The following is a 23,082-nucleotide window of genomic DNA, read 5'->3' on the forward strand; positions in this document are numbered from 1 at the left end:
CAAACCCAGGGCCTTGTACTTGCTAAGCAAACACTCTACCAACTGAGCTATCTCCCCAGCCCCTTACACTGATCTTGATTATTAGAGACCCAAACAATTAAAGGCAGTGTCTGACTGAGATTAGGATCACTCCTGTTTTCTCTTTATATTTTTTTGTTTTCTACTTTGGGCCCAATATACTATTAGCTTCACAATCAGAAAAAAATATTTGAGAACACTCAAATGATTGTATTCTACATTTGAGCTTACTACGGTCATCACTTTGGTCCACTAGACCTTTTCAAAAGATGGGAGAGTCATTAGTAAGGCTCTTTTCAATAGGGCCACCCTCAGCATGTCTGCTGTTACCATGAAAGTTGTCACCCTGTTTTGTCTTCCTTATCATCCCATCCCAGATTCTCAGCACTAGATATGTTGCTATGAGAATAGGTAAAGTCTACTTGCAGGCCTGAAACTCCCTTTGAGACTTCCTCTCTCAATTCAGGTCCTTCTCATTCCAGATTCATTTCCTCCCAGGTGATAACCCTGATTGAGAACAAACAAGAACATTTTCCAAGCACCTCCAGGACTGAGGCAGGGGGATGGGTGGCCATTTCATGCAAACGTCCAATACCTATTAATCTGTCTCCTTTTAGCATTCAATGGCAGAGTTTTAGCCCCAGCCAAATTATTGGTTCTCTGATTGAGTCTAAGAAATAATCATGGAGCTTGAAAAGAATTCATTCCATTTCTTAAGACAACTGTTTTTCTTTAGGGGAAATAACCTTGGAAATGTTATTATTTCTTCATGGCTTTTGTTTGATCTTGGAATGGTTTGGTCAGTTTAAAAATTAGTTTGCGGGGCTGGGGTTGTGGCTCAGTGGTAGAGGGCTTGCCTAATACATGTGAGGCTCTGGGTTCGATCCTTAGCACCACATTAAAATAAAATAAAGGTATTGTGTCCACCTACAACTAATATATATATAAATAGATACAAAATATTTAGAAAAAAATTAGTTTATGCTGGACATGGTGGCACATGCCTGTAATCCCAGTGGCTTGAGAGGCTGAGGCAGGAGGATCCCAAGTTCAAAGCCAGCCTCATCAACTTAGTGAGGTCCTAAACAACTTAAAGAGACCCCGTCTCAAAATAAAAAATAACAAAGGCTGGGGATGTAGCTCAATGGATAAAGTATCCCTGAGTTCATCCCCAGTACCAAAATAATTGATTTGCAAACCCCTTGAAACTTTTTTTTTTTTTTTTTGCAGTGCTGGGGACTAAACCCAGGGCCTTGTGCTTGTGAGTAAAACTTATTTTTTAATTAAAGAAAACTAAAATGAAAATTTGCACTTCTAAGGCATCATTCTATCAAAGAGCTCAAAGCTTGCTAACAAACCTTAGTTTTCTGGAGAACTAGGAACATAGGTGAAGGTTGGATGGGAAAAGCATTCATATCTTAAATGACCTTATTATATCTGCATAAGTTAATTAAATTTATCCTTTAAAGAGGATGGCACCATGAAGCTGGTTCATCAGGAATTTAGCTCTTCTTTCTTTTTTCTATTTTTTTCCTCAGGAAAACCATGACCTACTAGACCACCTCATTCTACTGTTTGGTTGAATGAAGTTATTATCTATTGCTCCAACAAGAAAAAAGGAATAGCACATTTTACTGTGAATTCCAAATTCATGAACATGATAAATATACACTGCTGTTTCCATGAAGGGGGGGCCTTTGTGACCACTTTGATCTGTGATAGAGTGAAAAGGCATGAAATAAACCCCCTCTGGGGAACCTGTATGTTCTGCATGTGTTCTTTCTGGCTTCAGGAGTCACCTAGGCTCCATGGGTTGGGAAACAAGCCTCAGTGACTAGGGACAGAACAAGGAATGTCAGGCAAGGTTCATCCCTTTAAGAGATTTGACCTCCCTTTCAGTCCTTTGGCCACTGACATTTAACTTATGGACGGGAGGGTTTTCTCTGCCTTGTCCCATGCCAAGTCGAGTTTGGAAATAGCATCTTAATCCCCAGGCCTAGCTTTCCCGCTGCTGGATGCTGCAATCAGCCATGCTGAACACCCATCACCCATGTGTGTGTTGCTTTGTTCTTTTTCTCATTTGTACAAAATCAAAGGGAAAAGCTTTTCACCAAGGCCTCTTGGTGCTGAAACATCTTAATATTAACCTGTGGAAAAAATAACTAGAGGATCAAACCCTAATCTAATCAAGGGGGTAGGGCCATAATGACCCCAGGTTACAATACAAAAGCCTCTGTGACACCTGAGGATTATTTTTATACAGACCATGGCAACTCTGAACAATAAATTATACACCCTGCAGTTTTCCTATCAAGGAGCTGCTTATGAAAGGAAATAAACCTTGCCATTACTAGCCAGAGATACACATGTGATGACAGATACAGGATGTCCTTATGGGAGAAAATGAATCATGTACTTGAGTGTGCTCCCTAGAGGGCCTTATATGAAGAAAAGTGGCTTTACACAATTATTTGAATAACGATAATTTAATGATTTTTACACTAAAAAAGAATGAATACCTAACTAGCATTTTCTGCTTAGATAGGAATGTAAATAGGAACAATTTAAAAAATGGAATTCACAGGCACAGCTTTTAATGGATTATTTCATGTCATCTAAGGACATTTCTATAAGAGTAATCAAATTGTGTAAAATGGAGAAAAAGTGTTTGTGTTCCAAGAAATCATTCCTCTTGGACCATGACAGCTTTGAACAAAAATATTTTCACAAAATTTCATTTTAATCATCTTCTTTTACAAAGCACAATACTTAAGACTTTTCTAAATACAACTTTAGAAAATAAAGCAAAAAAATAATCTCCATAGATGCTTGGTTGAGTCCATGCTGAATGCAAAAGAATTTTTTTTCAAAAGTGATACTTTCAAGCTTTTCAATATTCTTGATGGGTCCATTTTGCCAAGAGTAAAGATGGTGGCTGTGTGGGCAGTGGCTCATCCAGTTCCACGATGCACAATCCTCTTGCTGTTTAGCCCAAGGGGCAGTAATGAAGCTGGATATGCCAGCTTCACTTTCTACAATCATTTCTCCCTCTCTTTATACAAAGGAAGCCAATAGCCTCTATGAGGAGACATCAGCTCTCTATGTTCCAAGTTGCTAGTGCCCCATGAGGGTGCCCCAACATCTCAATTTAATTACTAACAATCCTACTCTGTATACACATTATATAAAACTATATCATCAGGGATTTTCTTGATGAGTAAGTGGAAAATTCAAACATTGAAGAATCTAATCCTCGTTCTTACATTAAGTGGTGGGAAATCTCTGAAGGCTTCAAGTTTAATGCAAAAAAGCTTAGAACAGTCAAGGGGTACAGGAATGTTTTATGCCACTGTGAGAAACTCGGTGGTCCTGGCTGCAAGCACATTAAGACCAAGACTGCTGAAAAGGCAATATATCCAGACATGGGAATAAAGGGTATGAGGTTTCTTTCTTTACACACTCCCTTTCCTTAACTGTGTCTCTCCCCGCTCAGGAAGACCAGGGCATTGGGGCTCTGTAAATACTGAGAGGAAAGTAATGGCCTCAATCAGAAGGATGGGTATGCAGGCAAGAGCAAGGCAGGGGAGGGAGAGAGGAAGAGAAAGGAAGAGACATTTATGTGTTATACTTCCAATGATGAATAATGTGAGTTTTTGCAACATTCCTTCACTGTTATCAATTTTCGTTTTTCGTGGTTGTGTAACTCTACTAATGTTTAGTAGTTTCACTATAAAACTCAGGAAATAGGCAAAGCAGCTGCTTAAAAACACATCAAACGTCTTTGGGGACCATTAAGGGACCACATCCTCCATCTCTACCCCTGAACAATCGTGCAATACAGTATGCCCCTTATTTTCAGCTAAGGACGAGAAAACAGTTACATAGTCTAAGGCTGAACTGTTCATGTGCTACAAAGATAAAGCAGATAAGCAAACATCACTTTCCTTAGGAAGGAAAAAGCAATTCCATAAATGCAAGAAAGATCCAATGGCTATACTTCAACAAGACCCTCCTCCCATTCTCTTGGACCTGAGGAAGGGGTTACAAGTGAGCAAGGCAAATGACATTATGTGAATACAGTTTAAACAATAACACACACACATAACCCAGTGCAGGAAATAATACAACTTTCCCCCCCTTGTTTTCATTTGCATTTTACTTTTATTTATTTTTGCTTTAATAATGCATATTCTGTTCACGCAAAAGGTGCAAAGGACAGGAAGCAGAGGTTTAACTTGGCTGATGAAAAATCAAGCAGGGATGACATTTCTAGTTTCATGAACAACCTAAAAGTAGGAGGAACTGAAAAAGTCACAGCTGGTACCACAGAGCCCAACTTCTCAGCTGTCTCCTCTTAGGACCTTTGGCTAGGGTGAGAGAAGCTGTGAAGACAGTGGCCTCTAGTGGACTTGGATAAGTGGCAGATTTTTCTTTCTTACTTTTTTTTTTCTTTTTTTCTTTTTTTGAATCATGGTAGCTGCATCACAAAAGCTCCAATCAAGAGGGTGGTAAAAAGAAGGCACAGATCATTGCAAATACCAGATTTTCTCTTTCTCTTTTTTTTTGTAAATATACCATCATATATAAGCTAAAATTTCTCTTAGGGTGGCGGGGTCTGCTGGCAGGGGAAGGGATGGGTTGGACCTAAAATTGCATATGTAATAGAATCCTAAAGGGGGACACAAAGCGAGGCAGCTTTCACCTGAAGCCAAAGAGTAAGATACTCGCTTCTGACTAGGTGGAGTACAAACACTAGGGGCATCTGTGACAAAACATGATTAAAAACTCATAAAATTATAAAGCTTGTAAACGAATAATCTGAAATTACATTTTATTAATGGAAAATATCATCAAAATAGTACCACTATGGACTAAACTGCCTGAGTTTTCGTTTTGCATGAGATCTCAAGGTAGAAAAGCCTCTAGCACAATTTGCTCTAAGTCACAACCAGTGCCAGACCCAGGACTACACCAGGGGGAAGATTCTCCTCTTGGATGGAATTGTGTTGTGCTATCAAGACTTTTGTGCTAATCTTTCAAACAGGGACATGTTGAGGCAAACCTTTAATCTTTTGGCACAAGATTATTTTGGCTGGGGCAGAAAATTTGAGTCTTGGACTCAGGATGAATAATGAGACATCTCAGTTATCAAGTATTCATTTTGATTGAAGAGCTTTCTTTATGTCATTCACTTCCATCTATAAAAGGAAAAAAGAATCAAACAAAATTATAATGAATTGGCTTTCATAGAAGTTTAAGACAATCAGCCTGCTCAATGGAAAGAAAATAATCAACTTGAGAATTTTAAAGGTGAAATGATATCTGCATGAAGAATCAACAACAGTGCCAGAAATGACATAACCTAAAGAACAGGCACACGGGCACGATGTACTAGGAACAAAGTAGATGTTTTAATTCTTAGGCTACTGGGATCCAAAGTTTGTCAAAAGCAGCAAGGATTCCAGTTTCTTGACCAGAGGGTAGATCAGTTAGTTAGTCCTGACACACTGATCCATCTTATAGTATCGGAAGGCAGCTGTGGTTGGCCCAAGGAGGTGTGTCAGCAGCATCCCCAAAGTGATGGTGAGTAGTTACCTATTCTTGTTTTGAACATCATCTGTCCCAATCACCAAGGGCATCAACTAGATGAAAGTTGAGAGTTGACCTTTAGTTATTTGGAATGCCCACACACTCTCCACTGTTTGGTCGTGGCACAGTTGAATCAGAGTCTAGCAGGGGACAGAGTTCAGATACGCTGGTAGAACTGACATGACCATCAGAGAGAAGTAAAGTGATGAAGAGGAAGTACCAAGTGTGGACAGCTATGGTCCCTGAAGTCCCAGTGACCAAATAACGGAAGCCAGATGGCAATGGGGCCTCCCGAGCTCCATGTCCTCTGGCAGTTACTATGATGAAGTCTCCTGGAAACCAGAGGGAACTTTTCACAGAGAGCTATTTAAGATAAATTCCACATGAGAAGACTGACTGGGGACGTGTTTACTGATGTTCCCCTTCCCCAAGACCTTCTGGAGTCAGGAAAGGTTGGGTAGTAAACCTATACAATTCTAAGAAGATTATCACAAAAAGTGTCTCTAAATCTGCAGAAAAGTAACAATCATTTATTTTAAAAATAAGGCCCTGACTTTGCCTCTGCTCCCAACTAAGCCCAGGCCTCACGGGCAGCAGGACCCTGAGGGACCCACCTGCAACCGAAGCCGGATTTTCTTCTCTTCGTCCAACTCTGACAGTAACTGTTTAATCTCTCGTCTGAAAAGCAATGGCAAAGGAATTAAACAAAAGCCCAAACTTCCCCAATAAGAGACAAGAAACATCTTATTATCACTAAATCCATTTGTCCCTTTTACAAAGAAAATGTGGGCCAAACAGATTTTCTTTGCATTGTTATTGCTTATGATTTGTTTCAGACAGAAACGTTTGACATTATTTTGGGGCCACCAAAATATACAGCCTTCCAATGGTAGGTCTAGAAATGATCTTTGAGATTCCTTAGTCCAATCTTCTCCCAAAAGGAGAAGATAGGGAAACTGAGGCCCAGAGAGGTAGCATGACTTGCCCATTAACCATACTCCAGGTATCCAGGCTCATATTCTGAGATGTTCCCTCTAATTATCCCTTTGTAACAGAATACTGGTCTTCAAATGTAATCACAAAATACAACTCCATACATACTTCCTTCATTTTCTACAGAGTTTTAAATGAATAAAAGCTAACGGGTATGTTTTCACCAGGTCTCACAAAATCCTACAAATAGTTAGATCCAAAAACTTGGAGGTGAAATAACTGAATTAACAATATGGTAAGCATGTTGGAGAGAAAGTAGACATGAGTTAGGATACATAGCCTATACCTTTTCCAACCTTAAACAATGAAGTGGTACAAAACCAATCATCTTGGGCTGGGGATATAGCTCAGTTGGTAGAGTGCTTGCCTCCCAAGCACAAGGCCCTGGGTTCAAATCCCCAGCACCGCAAAAAAACAAAAAAAAAAAAACAAAAAAAACCAAAAACTAAAAACCAAAACCAATCATCTTGCAAAGTCAGGGCCCTATACATGGGATACTGCAACTATCCAAACACTGGTCTGAGAGCTTCACTCCATTTAAGATATCAACACTTCATTCTACATGTACATTTCCACAAACTGGGTTGGAAAATCAAAAATCAAAGGCTACAGAAACAACACAGTAACAATAGCAGTGATATTGCATTTGCTCATTTCAGGTGAATACCACAATGGTCACTGTACTTGGGACAGTACCCCACCACTTCTGTCAACAGATTATCTGACATTAACCAGTTGTGGCTCACTGCTATATTTATTTAAGCACACATCATACATCCATATCTCAGTGGGTACCACCAAGGGCTTAAGAAAGAAGTAGAAAGTGAGATCCTGAATGAATGGCCCAATCTTAGGAAGACCACATCAGGTAGAGCTAAGTCTGGGTGGAGGAAGTTAGCTGGAGAAGTTGGTCCAAAGAAAATGACTAGGCCTTAAATTAGTAAAAGTGGGTCCAGAAGGAAAATGGAAGATGGGGAGTTGATGGGGAAAAGCCAGGGAAGAGCAGGGATGTGGCAAAGACTTGAGCTGAATACTAAAAGCCAAGTGATACCAAAAGCTAAGCTAAGAAACTGGTGGGGACCCACTGACCCTTGGCATGAAGGACAGGCTTCAGAAGGCTGTGAAAGGCAGGCCTTGGAAGAAGGGACATGGTGAGGTGTAGATTCAGATGTTGGCTGGAGATGGATCATTCTGGCTATTCAGACTTCAAAGCATTTCAGACTAGCACATAGCCCTGAGGCACCTCTTAGAGGGTGCAGTGGGTCAAAGCCTTGGAACAGGAGAGTCTGACAACCAATGCTCCAGGATGTCTTGGGACCATGGGGGTCACTGCTGGGCAAGGACACATATTGTCTGGACATGGATGGGGCTTTGGATACTCAAACCTATAACCTCCAGAGCCAGATAGGAGCTGGGGACTTTAAGGAGTTAGGGGCAGCCTGGTTGGTCTCTTAAGTATTACCTTGCCAGTTCTTTGTATTTATTGGATGAGTCTCCACCAGTCAGGAAGTTAGTTCAAGAGGCCCCAATTTCATCTGACACTACTCAACCTAAGTGGAACAGAACCTGCTTAAAGCCACATTGCTCAAAGTTGAGTCCCATGGAACCAGGAGGCAGGGCTTTTGCCAGCCCCATACTCCCTCATAAGATGTGATTTTAGGTCTGGCCACATTTGCCCATGCATCTTCTGATCACAAGGCAGCCAGAAACCGGGGGACAGGTTGACCCACCAGGCTACAATGTATGCCTGTGAGTCTGCTGTTTTCTCTGTTGGAGTGCTCTGCTCTTGGTAATCCTGGATCATCTTTTAAAATCCTACCTGGGAAATGTTTACTTGAGATGCCCCACCCCCCTGATTCCCTTATGAAAGAGCTAACTGATATCTAAACTCTTCTGAGCCTCAGTTTTCTCAGATAAGTGCCACCTATATCTGATCCTTCTACCAGCTTTGTCATTGCAAACAGCATCCTGTGTTATATTGATATATGACATATTTTTTGCTCACAGTTCTCTCTCCCCATCCAAGTGCTCCCTGAGGATGAGAGATGTGGTGAGAGAATGTGTGTAGGCACACATGGAAAGTCTCCTACATGTCACAGTAAAAACATCTTGCTAAGTGCGAAGCCTCAGGTTTAAGATTCCCTATATCTTCATATGTTATAGTCCCTCAATACAGGCCAACTATTTCATCTGGCAGCTAAGTGAAGAAGTTGCAATTTTTCTGATGCTAGAGGAAAAGCTGACTGTTGGACTTATTTAAGAAGTGGTATATGTACTGCTATAGTTTGAATCTTGAATGTTCCCAAAGGCCCAAGAGTTAAAGGCTTGGTCACCAGTCTGTGGTACTATTGAGAGGTGGTAAAATCTTTAGGAGGTGGGGTCTAATAGAAGAAAGTTAGGTCATTGGGGGTGTGTCCTTGAAAGAGATATTGGGCCCTGGCCCACTCCTGTCTTTCTTTTGCTTCCTGGATGCCATGAGGTGTGCAGTTTCTTCCATCACATGCTCAATGTCATCATGTACTTCCTTACCACAAGCCTGAAGGCAATTGGACCAAACAATCATGAACTAAAATCTCTGAAACTATGAGCCAAAATAATCCTTTCATCTTTTAAGGCTGATTTTCTCAGGTATTTTGTCAGAGTGGTAGAAAGCTGACTAAAACAGTAATACTGTACTTTATGGGGGATTTCAAGAATTTTCTTTTTCGGAGCCTGCTAAGGGTGTCAGTCCTTGCAACTGACTCATTCTGTATACCCCATGGCCAGCCTATGCCCTGCCTACACACAGTAGACTGAACATAAAAACACACAGCATAATTTAAGTATAAATTAAGCCTCTTGGGGTTCGCACCCACTCCCACCACTGCTGCCACCATCCAAGGGAGATCTGGCCCACTCTTTGGGACAGGATGGGACTCAGGCTTTCAGACCCAGGTCCTGGCCTAATGGAGGGCCACGTAGAAGCCATCTGCAAAGGGTTCCTGGGCACTCACTTCTGCTGGTCCTTCATGGTCTCAATGATGCTCCTTAGCTCGCGGACCTGTGTCCTTAGCTCCTCCACAGCCGCCTGGCTGCTGGCTACAGGCTCCATCTTTGGTTTTCCTTCTGTGCTGAACAGAGATGGGGAGTTGGCTCTGTGTCCAGCTGTTCCCAAAGAGGACGACAGTGAGGAGGATGCCACCGAGGACAGAGAAGCTGGTCCACCACCGCCTGCTGCCATGGTCCCTGGCTTGGGCGGCAGGGACGCCTTGTTGTCAGACACCTGTGATAAGGGAAGGTGAAGAGGCTTCAAAGAAAGGGATTTGTGAGCTGTATCTCCTTGTTCTGGTGAGTCAGACCCTTCAACATCCCTGTCCCCACTTCCTTCCACACACCTCACTTGTTTATTCCTTCATCCACAAGCCACCAAGGGCTGATTTGGTGCAGGTATGCTCCCCACCAAGTGCTGCCTGTACATATTTTAAATCTGATCTTCTTTCTGGATAGACAGTTTCTTACTGGTTTCATATACAATGTAGAGATGCCCAACTGCTTTCCAGGTTCCACAAATTCTGGAAGTGAGTAGTACATTCACCTGACTGAGAAACCAGTGGAGTGCAGACAGACAAACAAATTAATACACTGCAAATGAAGGGGAAGACTGCACAAGCGGGAGGAAGCACAGAGAGGCTCAGAAATTCATTTAAGGGGCAACCATCCCAGAAGGAAGGCAGTAGGGAGGAGCAGCTGACAGCCCCATATTGGAGGGGGCATAGTAAAGGAGAAATGGTTGGAGAAAGAAGATGTAGGAGGAGGGAAGGCCCTAGGAAAAGGCCTTTCTGGTCTAGAGACCAGAAAGCAAAGTGTATTTGTGGGAGACATGCCTAGCAGGTCACAGGGTGCAGGAGAGAGTTAGGGAGAGAGCAAGGCTGGGGAGGGAGAAGATGCTGGTTGAAAGGGTGAAAATGACTGAAGCCTGCTAATGATTGCTCTGGATACAGAAGGGCCTGAGGGCTGGCAGGTCTAGAGCTGGAGAGAACTGCTGGGAGACTCTTACACAATGGAAGCCGAGAATAGTAAGGTTCTGACCTAGATAGTAGCCAAAAAGAATAGACAGATGTGGTCAAGTCAAGCACATCTAACGAAGCACCTGGTATTGTGGTGGGGAGTGGGAGAGGCTATGGAGTCCTGGCCCCCACAGAAGATATACCAGGGAGATGAGATACAGCCCAGAGGGTGAAAGAAGAAGTATGGATCAAGAGTCATGGGTGGAGAGGGAAGAACCAGGTATCAAGGTTACATCTTTCATAGGACGAAGAGCATATTGAAGGCCCAGATAATTATTTCTATTTTAGATATGCTGAATTTAAAAAGCCTGAGTGAGGAATGGCTGAGGGGATGTAACTAGTAGGCAGAGCAGCAACTAAGAGTGAGCTGGGCCAAAGGAAGTGGAAGCCATGGGGACAGAGTCAGAAGAGAAGAGGCCCTATAGTGAATCCTGGACAATTCCTAAGTTCAAGAGGCAAGGAGAAGGGAGAAAGAACTCTTGACAACTGGGAAGAGTAGTAAGAGAGGGGAGGAAGCAAGACCAGTAGAGGGACCTGGTTCATGCAAATCCCCTGGAAAAGTTTCTGGAAGGAAAAAAATGGTCTAACAGTATGTATCAAGGGTGCTAAGAGGAAAACAGGAGAGCCCATTTGATAGTGTAAGGGAGACAGCAACGCAACGAAGGCAGGTTAGCATCTGAATGGGAGGCGAGAAGTGTGGTAGGCAAGTTGAGGACTCTTTCCAGAAACTTGTTTGAGAAAGGAAGATGGGGTGGAGGGAGGAATACATGAACTTGTTCAGAAGCCTCAGGAGGAGACATGTTAAAGGATGGGTTTTGCTTGTTTTCAGATATGGGTAAGACTCTGAGCTGCAGGATATATGGGGGGAAGAGTCAATAGAGGGCCAGGCTGAACATAGAGGAGAGAGGTAGGGGAGGCCTGATGGAAAAGTGTCCTGAGAAACCCAGGAGGGCACAGGGTCTGGTACAGTCTTGGAGGAGAAGAGAGGCACCTGGAAAGTCCAGGGTGGAGACACTGGCAAGGGGAGTGAGTTGGTAGGCAGGCAGGGAGGAAGTAGAGTAGTGGGATAGGATGTTGGTAAGTGATAGAGCGGAAGCTGAGGCTGGTGGTGAAGCTTGGCACTATAGCCATGGGACTCCCTCCAGCAGCAGGCACCCAGCCGGCCACCCTAGGGCATGTGCCAAGAAGGGGCTTGGCTGGCACAGCAGTGAGGAGGTAGAGTCTGGATTTAGGCTGTGCTAGAGGCAGAGACTGGGAGGAGTGAGCCAAAGCAGATGGGCCATCGTTCCCAGCATCTCTGCTCGCCTTTTCTCTGCCAAGTTACCATTGAGGAAAAGCGCTCTCTGCTGCCAGGCAGAGCAATCCGCCAGCCCGTGCTTTGTCGTTAGTAGGAGTTATAGTACGAGGGAAGAGGAACTGACATTTATGGAGTACTGATCACATGCTGGACATCAGCTCTACAATTTAAACAGGGATTAACTGGCATAAGCATTTTACCAAGCAGGAAACTGAGGCTTAGAGAGCTGGATGGGTAATTCCCCAAGTCTCACAGCTAATCACTGGCAGAACTGGGATTCAGGTCTGAAGATTTGTGCTTTCCTGTTATTTTTTTTTTGTTGGATTCATGCCTTCTCCCATTTTCCATCTTGAATCCTTTCATACTTTTCATGACCAACCAAAGCCCATTGACTTCAGATATTCTTGAATCAATGCTTCTTTGGGCATTTCCTGTATGACTGGCTGTCATGGCTCATTTCAACTAACAAGTGTTTTTAAAGCCCTCACAGAGTACAGGTCACCACATTCCCTGATAAATTAGTTCAAGTGGAATTTCTAGAAGCATTTAAAAACACAACCTGACAAATCCAGGGAAGTGAAATAGGCTAATGGTACAGAACTGCAAATCAGAAACACAAAAAGCCCATATTCACCAGTAGATGTCACTGTAGAGTCACCCCAGGGATGTCAGAGAAAAAGAAAACTAGGTATACCTATGGTCACCAGGGAAAAAAAAGGGGGGTGGGGGTGGGCTCTAAATCCAATTTCAGTAAATAGAATTCTTTATAAAGAAAAAATGCTTTGTTTTGTGAATGGTTAAAATTGATCTGTTTAATGGGATCATGTTTTGCTTACTGTAACAGATTTTAAGGAAAAAATAAATTCTTAAATCTATAAGAAATGGTTAAGTGCCTCTAGGTTCAATCCCTGGTAACCCCCCAAAAAATATATGAGAAGAAAAATTCCACATAATCTTTGATTTCGTGGGCTAATTCCTGCTTCAAAAGACTAGTTCTCTGCTTTTAGACAGCAAAAGGTTGCTAATGTTCTGAGAAAATAATCCCAATGACTGGATTTTTTAACAATTTTATTTATTTATTATTGTTATCTTTTTAGTTGTAGATGAACACGACACCTTTATCTATTTATTTATTTATATGTGGTGCTGAGGATTGAACCCAGTGCCTCACATGTGGTAGGCAAGCACTCTACCACGGAGCCACAGCCCAGCCCCAGTGACTGGGTTTTTTAAGTAATAGAAAATGGAATTTAAAAATCTTGGTGTATATTCATAGGCAGTACAGAATCTGTATAGGATGCTTACTCTTCAAAAGTTGCATGCAGTAGCTAACAATGTCTTTTCTGTGTATGGTACTGGGGATGGAACCCTGAGCCTTGTACATGCTAGGCAGATGTTCTACCACTGAGTTATACCCTCAGCCATCCCTCTTTTTTTGAGACTAGGTCTTGCTATGTTGCCCAGGCTGGCCTCCAACTCTGAGGCTCAAGTGATCCTCCTATCATAGCTTCCCAAGATCCTGGGACTACAGGCACATACCACTGTGCCTAGCAACAATGTCTTCTTTGTTTTTCACAAATAATTTAGTGTCCATACTAATTCCTGGGCATGAAATGAAATTAAAATATTTTAGACTATAAATTCATTCTAGAACATGAATCAAAATCAGCTTTTCTTTAAGAGACCATATTATAAACTACTAATTAAAATTTTTGGCCAGCTCGGAACAGAAAAGACAAGACCTGTGAGAAGAACACAATATTTAATATTTACTATAGTCTCTCTAGAAACATGAAGGCTTTTAAAGTTGTTTTGGTTGTGGGCAGAGTGTGTGTGTGTGTGTGTGTGTGTGTGTGTGTGTGTGTGTGTGTGACAATTTTAAAATGTAGTAAATAAATAGGTGAATTTGTAGTTCACTGATTCTGCTCTGTTTAGGACACTTTGTGCAACACGCCTCAGAGACTTGATGACTATAGTAATCATTGTTACTAAAGAATGACAAACACCTGCAACTGTCTGTTTATCCTGCTTTGGTTTATAACCCATTGTTAGTGTATGCATGAAAGGGCAGGGACACCTCGCCCTGGCTGGTCACTCACTTGGGATATGGTAACAGTCTTTGAAGTCTTCTTTGACACGTCTACTCCTCTGTGCGCAAGCGAAATGTGTTCCTCTTTATCTTCTTCGGGACTTGGGGAGTCAAAGATATCGGGGCTTGAAAGGGAGGACTGGATAAAGCCAAAAAAAAATGCTTTTGTCAGAATCATACCTTAGCTGACAGCTTTCGTTAATATGATGCTGTATGCTTTTCAAAGCACTGGACGGTTCTATTTTCTCTGTCTCCCCACTAAAACCCTGTGAGGCAGAGAGTTCTATTATCTGTGTACTAGAGATAGTAAGAGCTGATTATTGGCAGGTCTGAGATTAAGAAACAAGATTCCCTAAACCAGGATCTCTACGCCAATGCCAATCAATCACTTCATCCATGCAAGCATCCATGGTCTATCTTTTCCTGCTCCTTCCATTCGTCAAACATTTGCTACTATGTCCAGAACTGAGCTTGGTACTGTAGACTTACTGGTGATATGGCATACATGGTCCCTGCCCTCACAGGGCTGGCAGTCTGTGGGGAAGAACCCATGAGTTGCCTCTCATGCTCCTCTCCTTCACTTTCCTTAACCTTTTCCTCAACCCTGTATCAGGATCACTAAATCGGGCCAGTGGTCCTGAGTTATGGTTTGGAGGTGTCTCCCCAAAACTCCTTTGTTAATGCAGGAATATTCAGAGGTAAAAATGATTAGATCATGAGAGCTATCAGTCCATCTTAGTTTGAAGAGACTGACTGGGTGGTTATCTATAGGCAGGTGGGCTGTGGTTGGCTGGATGATCAGGTTACTGGGTGCATGCCCTGGAAGGATGTATCTCCCTGTGGCCCCTCTACTTCCTTTCTACCATAAGGTAAGCTTCCCTCTGCCACCATTCCACCATGATGCTTTGCCTCACCTTGGGCCTAGAAAATGGAGCCAGTTCACCATGGACGAAACCTCTAAAACCATGAGCCAAAATGAACTTTCCTCCTCTAAATTGTTCTCATTGGGTATTTTTGTTACGGTGATGAAAAACTGACTAATACATCCAGTGACTAGAGTTTCTGCAGGCCGAGAGCACAGCCCTGCCTGCTAGCACAATAAGCCAATTTCTTCTTTGGTAGCTGCAGCTAAATCTTTGCTTTCATTACTGTTGCCAGTTAATACCCATTTTGGAGTCTGTATTTGCTAAAGCATATTTACAGAATGGAGCATCTCTGAGTAAAATATGGGACAACACCCCTGCCCTTTCTGCCTCCTTGTGAAAATCACTGTGAAGATCAAAAAGCAGATGAATGGGGACCAATTCACCAGAATTCACTTTGTCAGAAATTATTCTTGAGCTAGAATTGGTCTATTTTAGAACAGAACAAATGAAAATAAGAATTCCCTCAGCAAGGAATCTTTTAAAATAAAGAATCTTCCAGAGATATCTTGGAGTGAGCTCATATTCAGCCTTATCCCTCTGCCTTCTACCCCTGTGGTAGAAAAAATCCTTTTCAGAATCACCATTTGAAGCCATTATGGAAAAATTATACCAACAAATATTGTTTGTTTTCTTCTGTTTACTTACTAAGGCAGAAACCTAATACATTTTAGGGAATTTTTTTTTTCTTTTGTGGTGCTGGGGATAGAACCCAGGGCCTTGTGCTTGTGAGGCAAGCACTCTACCAACTGAACTATCTCCCCAGCCCCATTTTAGGGAATTTTTAAACAGTGTTTGCTTTAAGAGGTCTTATTTGTTAATCTTCATTTAATCCAAAAATCCAATTACCTAAAATAACACCCCCAACCAAGCTTGCTTATTAATCTAGGCTTAACTGCTTAACTACCACACAATGCCTGGATCCTTTCATTTTGAGATTTTATTCAAAAAGCCTGTTTCCTCCTATATAACCTGTGTTATATGAGCTGCCAATCAAACCTTGCTCTTTGAATCCTATAAACATAAATAGCTTCAATTAGGATGAATGGCTGCAGGCCGAGGAATCATGACAGGCACATTTCCTCAATCATTCCCCTAGTGGCATTTTAGTAATATGTCCCTATCCACCAATTCCATTTTGCTATGGAAAACCCACAGGGGCTAACTATAAGAAGAGTAAATAGGAATTCAGTGTACACATCCAAATGGGAACAGATGAGAATGAAGGGAAGAGAACATGGTCACTATACTTCATTAAAGCACAAATGTATCCTGTTGTCATAAGTAAGTAGAATCATTCCCTATAAAATGCCAAGCTTTCAGTCACTGTTCCATAAGCTTTCTGGAGACAGTCACTGTGTAGTTCTCATTCCCGGTTAGATCTTTGTACCTGGCACAGGATCCAGTCCACACGGACAGATGTCTATAAACATCTGTTGCATGAATGAACAACTATGTAGTCTAAAAGTGGGAGGGATGAGATGCCTTTACTTGGTCCCCAAAGTACACACAACCCCCAGGCAGGGGATGCATGGACTGAGGTGAGGATGGTAATTTGAATCTATGTCATTTAATTCTGGAACCCACAAGGCTCTCTAGACCTTGAAAAGTTGGAGAGAAATTGGAAAGAAAACAAAAATGATGAAGGATTTAGAGAAGGCAGAAGAGGTAGGACTGAGAAATTGAAATGTAAAGATGCTAAGAAGCAATGAACTAGACTGTGTGTATACGTGCATGTTGGGGTGGGGTGTGAAGAGAGAAGGAGGAAAGGGAGAGAGGAAAAAAAGACAGCATTGCCACAGAACTCTACAGAACAGTGAAAAAGGAAGCCGCTTTTTCAAGTCTTTCTCTCAAAAAGGTGTCAATGCAAAGTTAGGTTTCTTTCATACAAAGAGGAAAAATAGGATGATTTAAACCACACTCCCAGACTCAAAGATATGAGAGAAGAGGCTCAAAGGAAGTGGCATTCTTTTTCTTCTAAATGGAGAGAGCTTATGAGGGATTAGTGATGAGGTGAGAAGAGAAAGTGTCCTGAGGAACCTACAAATGGTTAATTCCTTGGTTATCTAGGTCCTTAGAGCTGCAAGGACAAGGCAATGTGATAATTAGAAATATAATAGACAAATGACAGATTGAACAAACCAACACACACACACACACACACTGCTTTATGGAAGGTAAATTTATCCTTCGTGAAGGGGAAATTTATGACCGATGGCAAAAGCAAACTATGCATTTCCTTTTGACCCAATTTCACAAAATTTGTGCCTAATGAATAATTCGGGGACAGTATCAAGATTATTCTACAGAACTGGAAACAGCATAAATATCCAGTAATAGTACACTGGTTAGATAAACTGTCATATACTCACACATTAGGAGAGTAGGCAGCCATTAAGTATGTTGTTCTGGAAGAATGGGTAATGATTGGGGAGAAGTGTGTACAATTTAAGGTGGGGAAATCAAGGTCCACAACAATTACGAACTATATAATCTCCATTATTTTTTTGCGGTACTAGGGATCGAATCCAGGGCCTTGTGCTTGCAAGGCAAGCACTCTACCAACTGGGCTATCTCCCCAGCCCATAACCTCCATTTTTGAAGAAATAATTATATATATATATATATATATATATATATATATATAATTAAAAATTTCTATCCATATATATATATATATATATATGGATAGAAATTTTTAAAAGATAAGGACGTATAGCAAGAGGTTAATAGTTCTTGGTTTTGGGAGCAGGATTACAAGTAATTTACTTTCTTTACACATCATGTTGTTAAAATTTGTAAAAGTAACAGGTTTGCAATAAGAAGTTTCTCCAAATGACTGAAACAAAAAAATTTCTGTGAGTTATCATGTGTGTTCCCATTGGTATCTTCTATATAACCAGCTGCTTCATAAGTTTAAAAACAACTTTCTGAAGGTCCACATGACACTCCATGGAAGGGTACAGATGACAGAGCTTTGGGAGACAAAGGCCATTGTCTAGCACTGTATAGCGACAGATCTTAATTTAGTAAATCTTTTGTCTTGTTTATGGACCAAACTAGCCTCATTTTCCTTTTCCCACCATAAAACATGATATTTTTCTTACCAATTTTATTTCAGGTTCAAGCAAGAATCAGTCTAGAAGGAGAGAGAGGAGGTAGGAAGAGGGAGTGCCATCTTGCTGGCAGAAACACAAAGAACAAATAGAAAGAAATACTGCTTCATTCAAGACAACTTTCAAATCACATTTAGTTAGCAGTGTATCTCATGGCCTTCCTTTCCTGGGGTGTCTCCAATCAGTCATGTGCAGAAGAGTCTTGGCGAGAATCTCTAATACTTCTTGCTTTTCAGCTGTAGAGAAGCAAGGAGACCTGAGGAGAAAACACTTACAGATGTGAGCGACTGGGATGGGGGCCGCCTCCCTGTAGCTTTTGGTCTGCTTGTGGTTGGGTGACTGAGTTTCTCAGTAGATGATACCACGGAGTCAAAACCTTCTAGGTCTAAAACGAAAATAAAGTCAATTGTTACAGGGAAAAACAGGAGTGAGAAAGGTTCTTACATTATGTCACAAGTACCACTTTTTCTTAAAAATCATTCTTTCCATCTAGGTTATCCTTCATCTTTTACAAAGGCCATTTACATCCTTTGGCCATTCAATAAAGAGGATTCAAACCGAATGAAACAATCATTTTCTCCTTAGTTTAACAAGCTAGCGAGCGGGAGAAAGAAACATGATTTTTCTTTTTCCCTTCAACAACTACATCCATAAATCTTTAAAAAGCTATAGAAAGAAGATGAAAGGAAGAATTCTCTTTTTCCACAAATCCAAGTCCATTTTAGTAGATAAAACATTCTTGCAGTCTCAACACAAAAGGCAGTTATCACAAGGTATAACAGCCTCAGGCAAATGAATGCTGGTCATTGATTCCAGAAGACAAGAGGGGGCAGGCTCCTTCTCTGCTTGTGCCACAGTAGTAGTCCGGTTATCAGCTCTCACCCTTAATGTTAGTTTGGAAACTCCTTAGAGAAAAGACCAAATTTATACTTCTCCAGATAACTCACAGAGTACAGCCCCATTCTGTTTCCAGGGTCATCATTATATTCTGCAGCTGTCAGTCTGTTCATCCACTTATTCCATTGCCATTCAGAGCAACTAGATCCTGAGGCTACATCAGTGAACATGGCAGAAATGGGCCGTGTCCTTGGAGAGTTTACATCCCAGTGACTGATGCTCAGAGAAATAGAAGATCATTCATGTGTCTAACACATGTCCAGAGGGAGGCCTCTGACTTTCCTTTACCAACCTCTTCAATGAATGATCATGCCAAGGGGTTACCAAGTTCTGTAGAGATCTGGGGATTTACAAACCAAGTATAGATGTGCGTGGGATGCTCAGAGGAAAGGCTAGCAGACAGGGGCTGACCCTGAGCACCATTATTGCTATTGACTAGGACAATACCATTTCTTCTAAGTATACTGTTTTAAATGCTATGGCAGGTATGACCTTCCCAAACCGTTCCCCATTCTCCCTTCTAACAGAGCCCCAGTTTTATTCTAGAACAATGTGCCCAGTTCCTGGGCTGAACCACAATTGCCTATGACTGGTCTAGAGGCAGCTATGTAGCCCACTTTGGGTCACTGGGAAATAAAGGGAAGTCTACAGAGAGCTTCTGGGAAAGAGATTTCCTCTCTGTTTAGAAAAGGATGAGTGAGAAGAAGGTCTTTTGTGTTACATTTCTCTGCCTTCTGGCTTGAAAAGCTGTTGGGTAATGAGAGGATACCTGGAGTTATAGTAGCCAACTTAGGACTACAAGAGGAGGCATGGCCGTGAGGGGAGATCTTGAGGGTGGAAGAGTCAAAAAATGGGAAGGGCTTGGGTAGCTAACAACCCCAATGAGCTCCCCATCAACCAAGCAATGACCAAGTTCCCAGACTTCTTGTCATGTGGCTTTAACAAATCCCTATTATTTTGGTGAATTTCTATCAGATATTCTGTATTTGCAGCTGAAAGCATCCTAACTGCCATAACTGCAAATATGCTGGCTCAGGACAGGGAAGTTAAAAATAAAATTATGTATGGTGCCCTGCCCCCTGTATTTGGGGGAGAACTTTTGCCAATGATTATAATAAATAGTTAGGCTGTGTGACAGCTTTGTTCTATTAATGAGCAGGCAGGTGTTATCTGCAAACTATTTCGTTTAGTGGACTATGCAAAACAAAGCACAAGTCACTGGTCAGGAGAAGTCATTAAAATATACCTGGAATTATATTAAGTGACATTATTCTAGCACCTGGTGAATGAATAATAACTCAATTTACTCCTCTTATCAGGGCAAGATAAGAATAATCAAAGGTTAACCATCTGCAAAGATAGCTCAGAGTGAAACATCAGTGGTACCTGGAGGCCAAGCAGAAGCCCACTAGTATCTAGCACCTGGGTGAGAGTCATAAAGAGACCCACTTCTCCAGCCAGCTCCATGGGGTGTCATGAAAATCTGGGTCAGGGGATGAACTGGCTCACTGAACTGGCCATTCTCAGGGGCCTTCCCTTTAAATGATCTTATATTCCTAACAGGTTCTCCTTCATATTCCACCCCAGGACTTATCTCTACCAACTCCATGTTGTCTGAAATGGAAATTTCCCATTACACAGTTGGATTGATGCAAAATGTCATTATCTGACATTAACATTCCTCAATCTTTTTAGTTAGATGATGTTTTTATCAGTGCATTATAGTTATACATAATAGTGGGGTTCATTTTGACATAGTTATACATGCATGGAATATAATTTGCTTCATTTCAATACCCAGTACTTCCACTTTCCTCCCTGGTCCCCTTTCTCTACTCTACCAGTCTTCCTTCTATTTATTTATTGGTTTGTTTTGTTTATTTTCATTTTTAGTGCACTATAGTTATACATAACAGTGGGGTTCATTTTGACATATTATTGGTACATTTAGATATATATAAAAGTGAAGCCAGAATTGGGGACAGGCAGTTAGTGTAGAAATAGGGGATCGGGTCAAATTGAGGAAATGGAGGCCATGAAAGCCATCTGCTTCTGGAAGTTGGAGACTGCCCCGGGGGAGAATGAAATGTCAAGGATCTCCAGAGCCCATTGATTACCAAGTTTACCTGCCCTTATCAAGGACTGCAGGCAAGGAGCTGCTAATGAATGTCCCCTGTGCCCTTGCCTGACCAATCACTTTGGCCCTCCCCCTGCCCATTCACTTCTCACTTTATGCATCTCACCTGCAAAACTAGGCCTAGTCAGTAGACAGGAAGGAGAGATAAGGGGGGAGAGAACTGGAGAACAAAAGAGACCTTAACCTATAAAAGATGTAGGGTGCACTCACCTCTTGGGACTTTATAACGTTATCCATGGCCCCCTTCTCCCTCCCAGGAGAAGTCTGTATTATTACTACTTTTAAATAAAACCTGCTTAATATGCTTACCTTGGTGTGCTTCTCTAGTGTTCAAACTTCAACATTAGAGGGAGCAGAACTCATCACCAGTAAACGGGGTATCAAAAGTAGAATTTGTTGTGATATCTTTTTTTTTTTTTTGCGGTGCTGGGGATTGAACCCAGGGACAAGTGTGCAAGCACTCTACCAACCGAGCTATCTCCCCAGCCCTTGTTGTGATATCTTAATATATGTACATAGCATAATTTGGTCAATTTCATTCCACAGTTCCCTCCTGTTTCCTATCCCTCCTCTCCCCTGCCTCACTCTTTGAAATCAGTTTTTCTCTGATCACAAAAGCAATACATGCTCAATACCTAATGTTTTTTAAAAAAGAAGAAGTTGTTAACAACAAAAAAATGTCAACTATAATCTTACCACATTGGGACAACAACTGTTAGTATTTTGGTATGTTTTCCTCTAGGTCTTTTTAAAACAGAGAGCATAGCTCATAGCATATGTAATATTGCAATCTGTTTATTTCACTTAACCTTACATGCCATGTCTCTAAAAACTCTTCATAAATATTTTGAATGCTGTAATAATCTATAACACTGCCACTGATCATTTATTTACTCAATCTCTTATTGTTGGATAATTAGTGTCCAAATCATTCCCCCTTTTATGTTTCGCTATTACAGAAAAGTGCTGAACAAATATCCTTGCATGTACTTTACATACAATGAGTTTAGCAGGTTATCTATGGAGACCCCTGACTACTCTGGAAAAAAGGAGTAAGGCCCAGGACAGGGTGGGTTTGCTGATGGTAGTAAAGGTGGTTGGGGAGGGCAGGTAACACAATGTAAAGAGGAAGCCTGGGGGAGGGGAGAGGACAAGAGAGGAGAGGGAGCCTGAGGAGCAGATGCTGAGCAGACAGCCAGCAGAGGGAGGTAGAAGAGAAGGCTATTAAAAGTTCCAGTGAATAGGTCATTGCCAAGGGCCTTGGCTGGGAGTTCCTGGGACTGAGCTGGACAACTTAGATCATCACCCTATCCCGAGAAACTAAAACAAGCTTTGGAAGCAAACACTGAGCAGGATAAAGTGATTAGAGAACAATTAAAGATTAACTAACTGCATCTTGGCTGCACAGCAGACTTACCTGGACAATTACACACACACACACACACACACACACACCTTGCCTCTGGATCCCACTCCATGGATGGACTCAACTGATCTGGTGTGAAGGCTGGGTATGGGTAGGTTTAAGTCTCCCTGAGTGATATGATATGTAGCAAAGTGTGAAAAGCACTGCTTCAGCAGAGGTAGAGGCTGAGAGGAGGGAGGGATAAGGAAGGATTTGACCAAGTGGAGGTATGGAGAGGGGAAGCCACTGGGTGAATGGTGGAACATACTAGGGTGTTCCCAGTGAGTGAAGAGCCTGTAGGGAAAGGTTGTAGGGGGTAATCTCATCATTATGATGGGTCTTCCAATGTCAGGCTGAGGAGTACTGGCCTGATTTGGGGGATGACATAGGTCCTGGAACACTGGCTGGAAGTGGTGGCCAAAAGCTTGGGTGATTGGCAACAAGTCAGGTACACTGCAGCTGGAGAGAGGAGTGACCTAGCAAGCAGAATAGCATGGGAGAGGGGCAATGGAGTGAGGGGAGCAGATGGGACAGTTTCGTGCCCACCTTGGGATGGACTTGGCATGTCCACT

At 41.9% G+C, this 23,082-nt stretch overlaps 1 protein-coding gene across 4 annotated transcripts in view; it reads right to left on the bottom strand.

Annotated features, from left to right (window-relative positions):
• Window positions 1-4,385: 4,385 nt before the first annotated feature.
• The window catches only part of Sh3kbp1 (SH3 domain containing kinase binding protein 1), a 336,423-nt gene continuing 317,726 nt past the window's right edge, over window positions 4,386-23,082 (bottom strand). For 2 of the 4 annotated variants that reach the window (XM_047536036.1, XM_047536038.1), the window contains 5 exons: window positions 18,347-18,456; window positions 14,043-14,171; window positions 9,594-9,886; window positions 6,222-6,285; window positions 4,386-5,216 (listed from right to left, as the gene is read on the bottom strand). In XM_047536036.1, coding sequence (XP_047391992.1) covers window positions 5,175-5,216; window positions 6,222-6,285; window positions 9,594-9,886; window positions 14,043-14,171; window positions 18,347-18,456 — 638 coding nt within the window. In that variant the 3' untranslated portion in view covers window positions 4,386-5,174. The remainder of the gene's footprint in view (window positions 5,217-6,221; window positions 6,286-9,593; window positions 9,887-14,042; window positions 14,172-18,346; window positions 18,457-23,082) is intronic. The other 2 variants (XM_047536037.1, XM_047536039.1) reach the window with 2 other exon arrangements.

The sequence above is a fragment of the Sciurus carolinensis genome, chromosome X (assembly GCF_902686445.1).
Source record: "Sciurus carolinensis chromosome X, mSciCar1.2, whole genome shotgun sequence".
Lineage (NCBI taxonomy): Eukaryota > Metazoa > Chordata > Mammalia > Rodentia > Sciuridae > Sciurus > Sciurus carolinensis.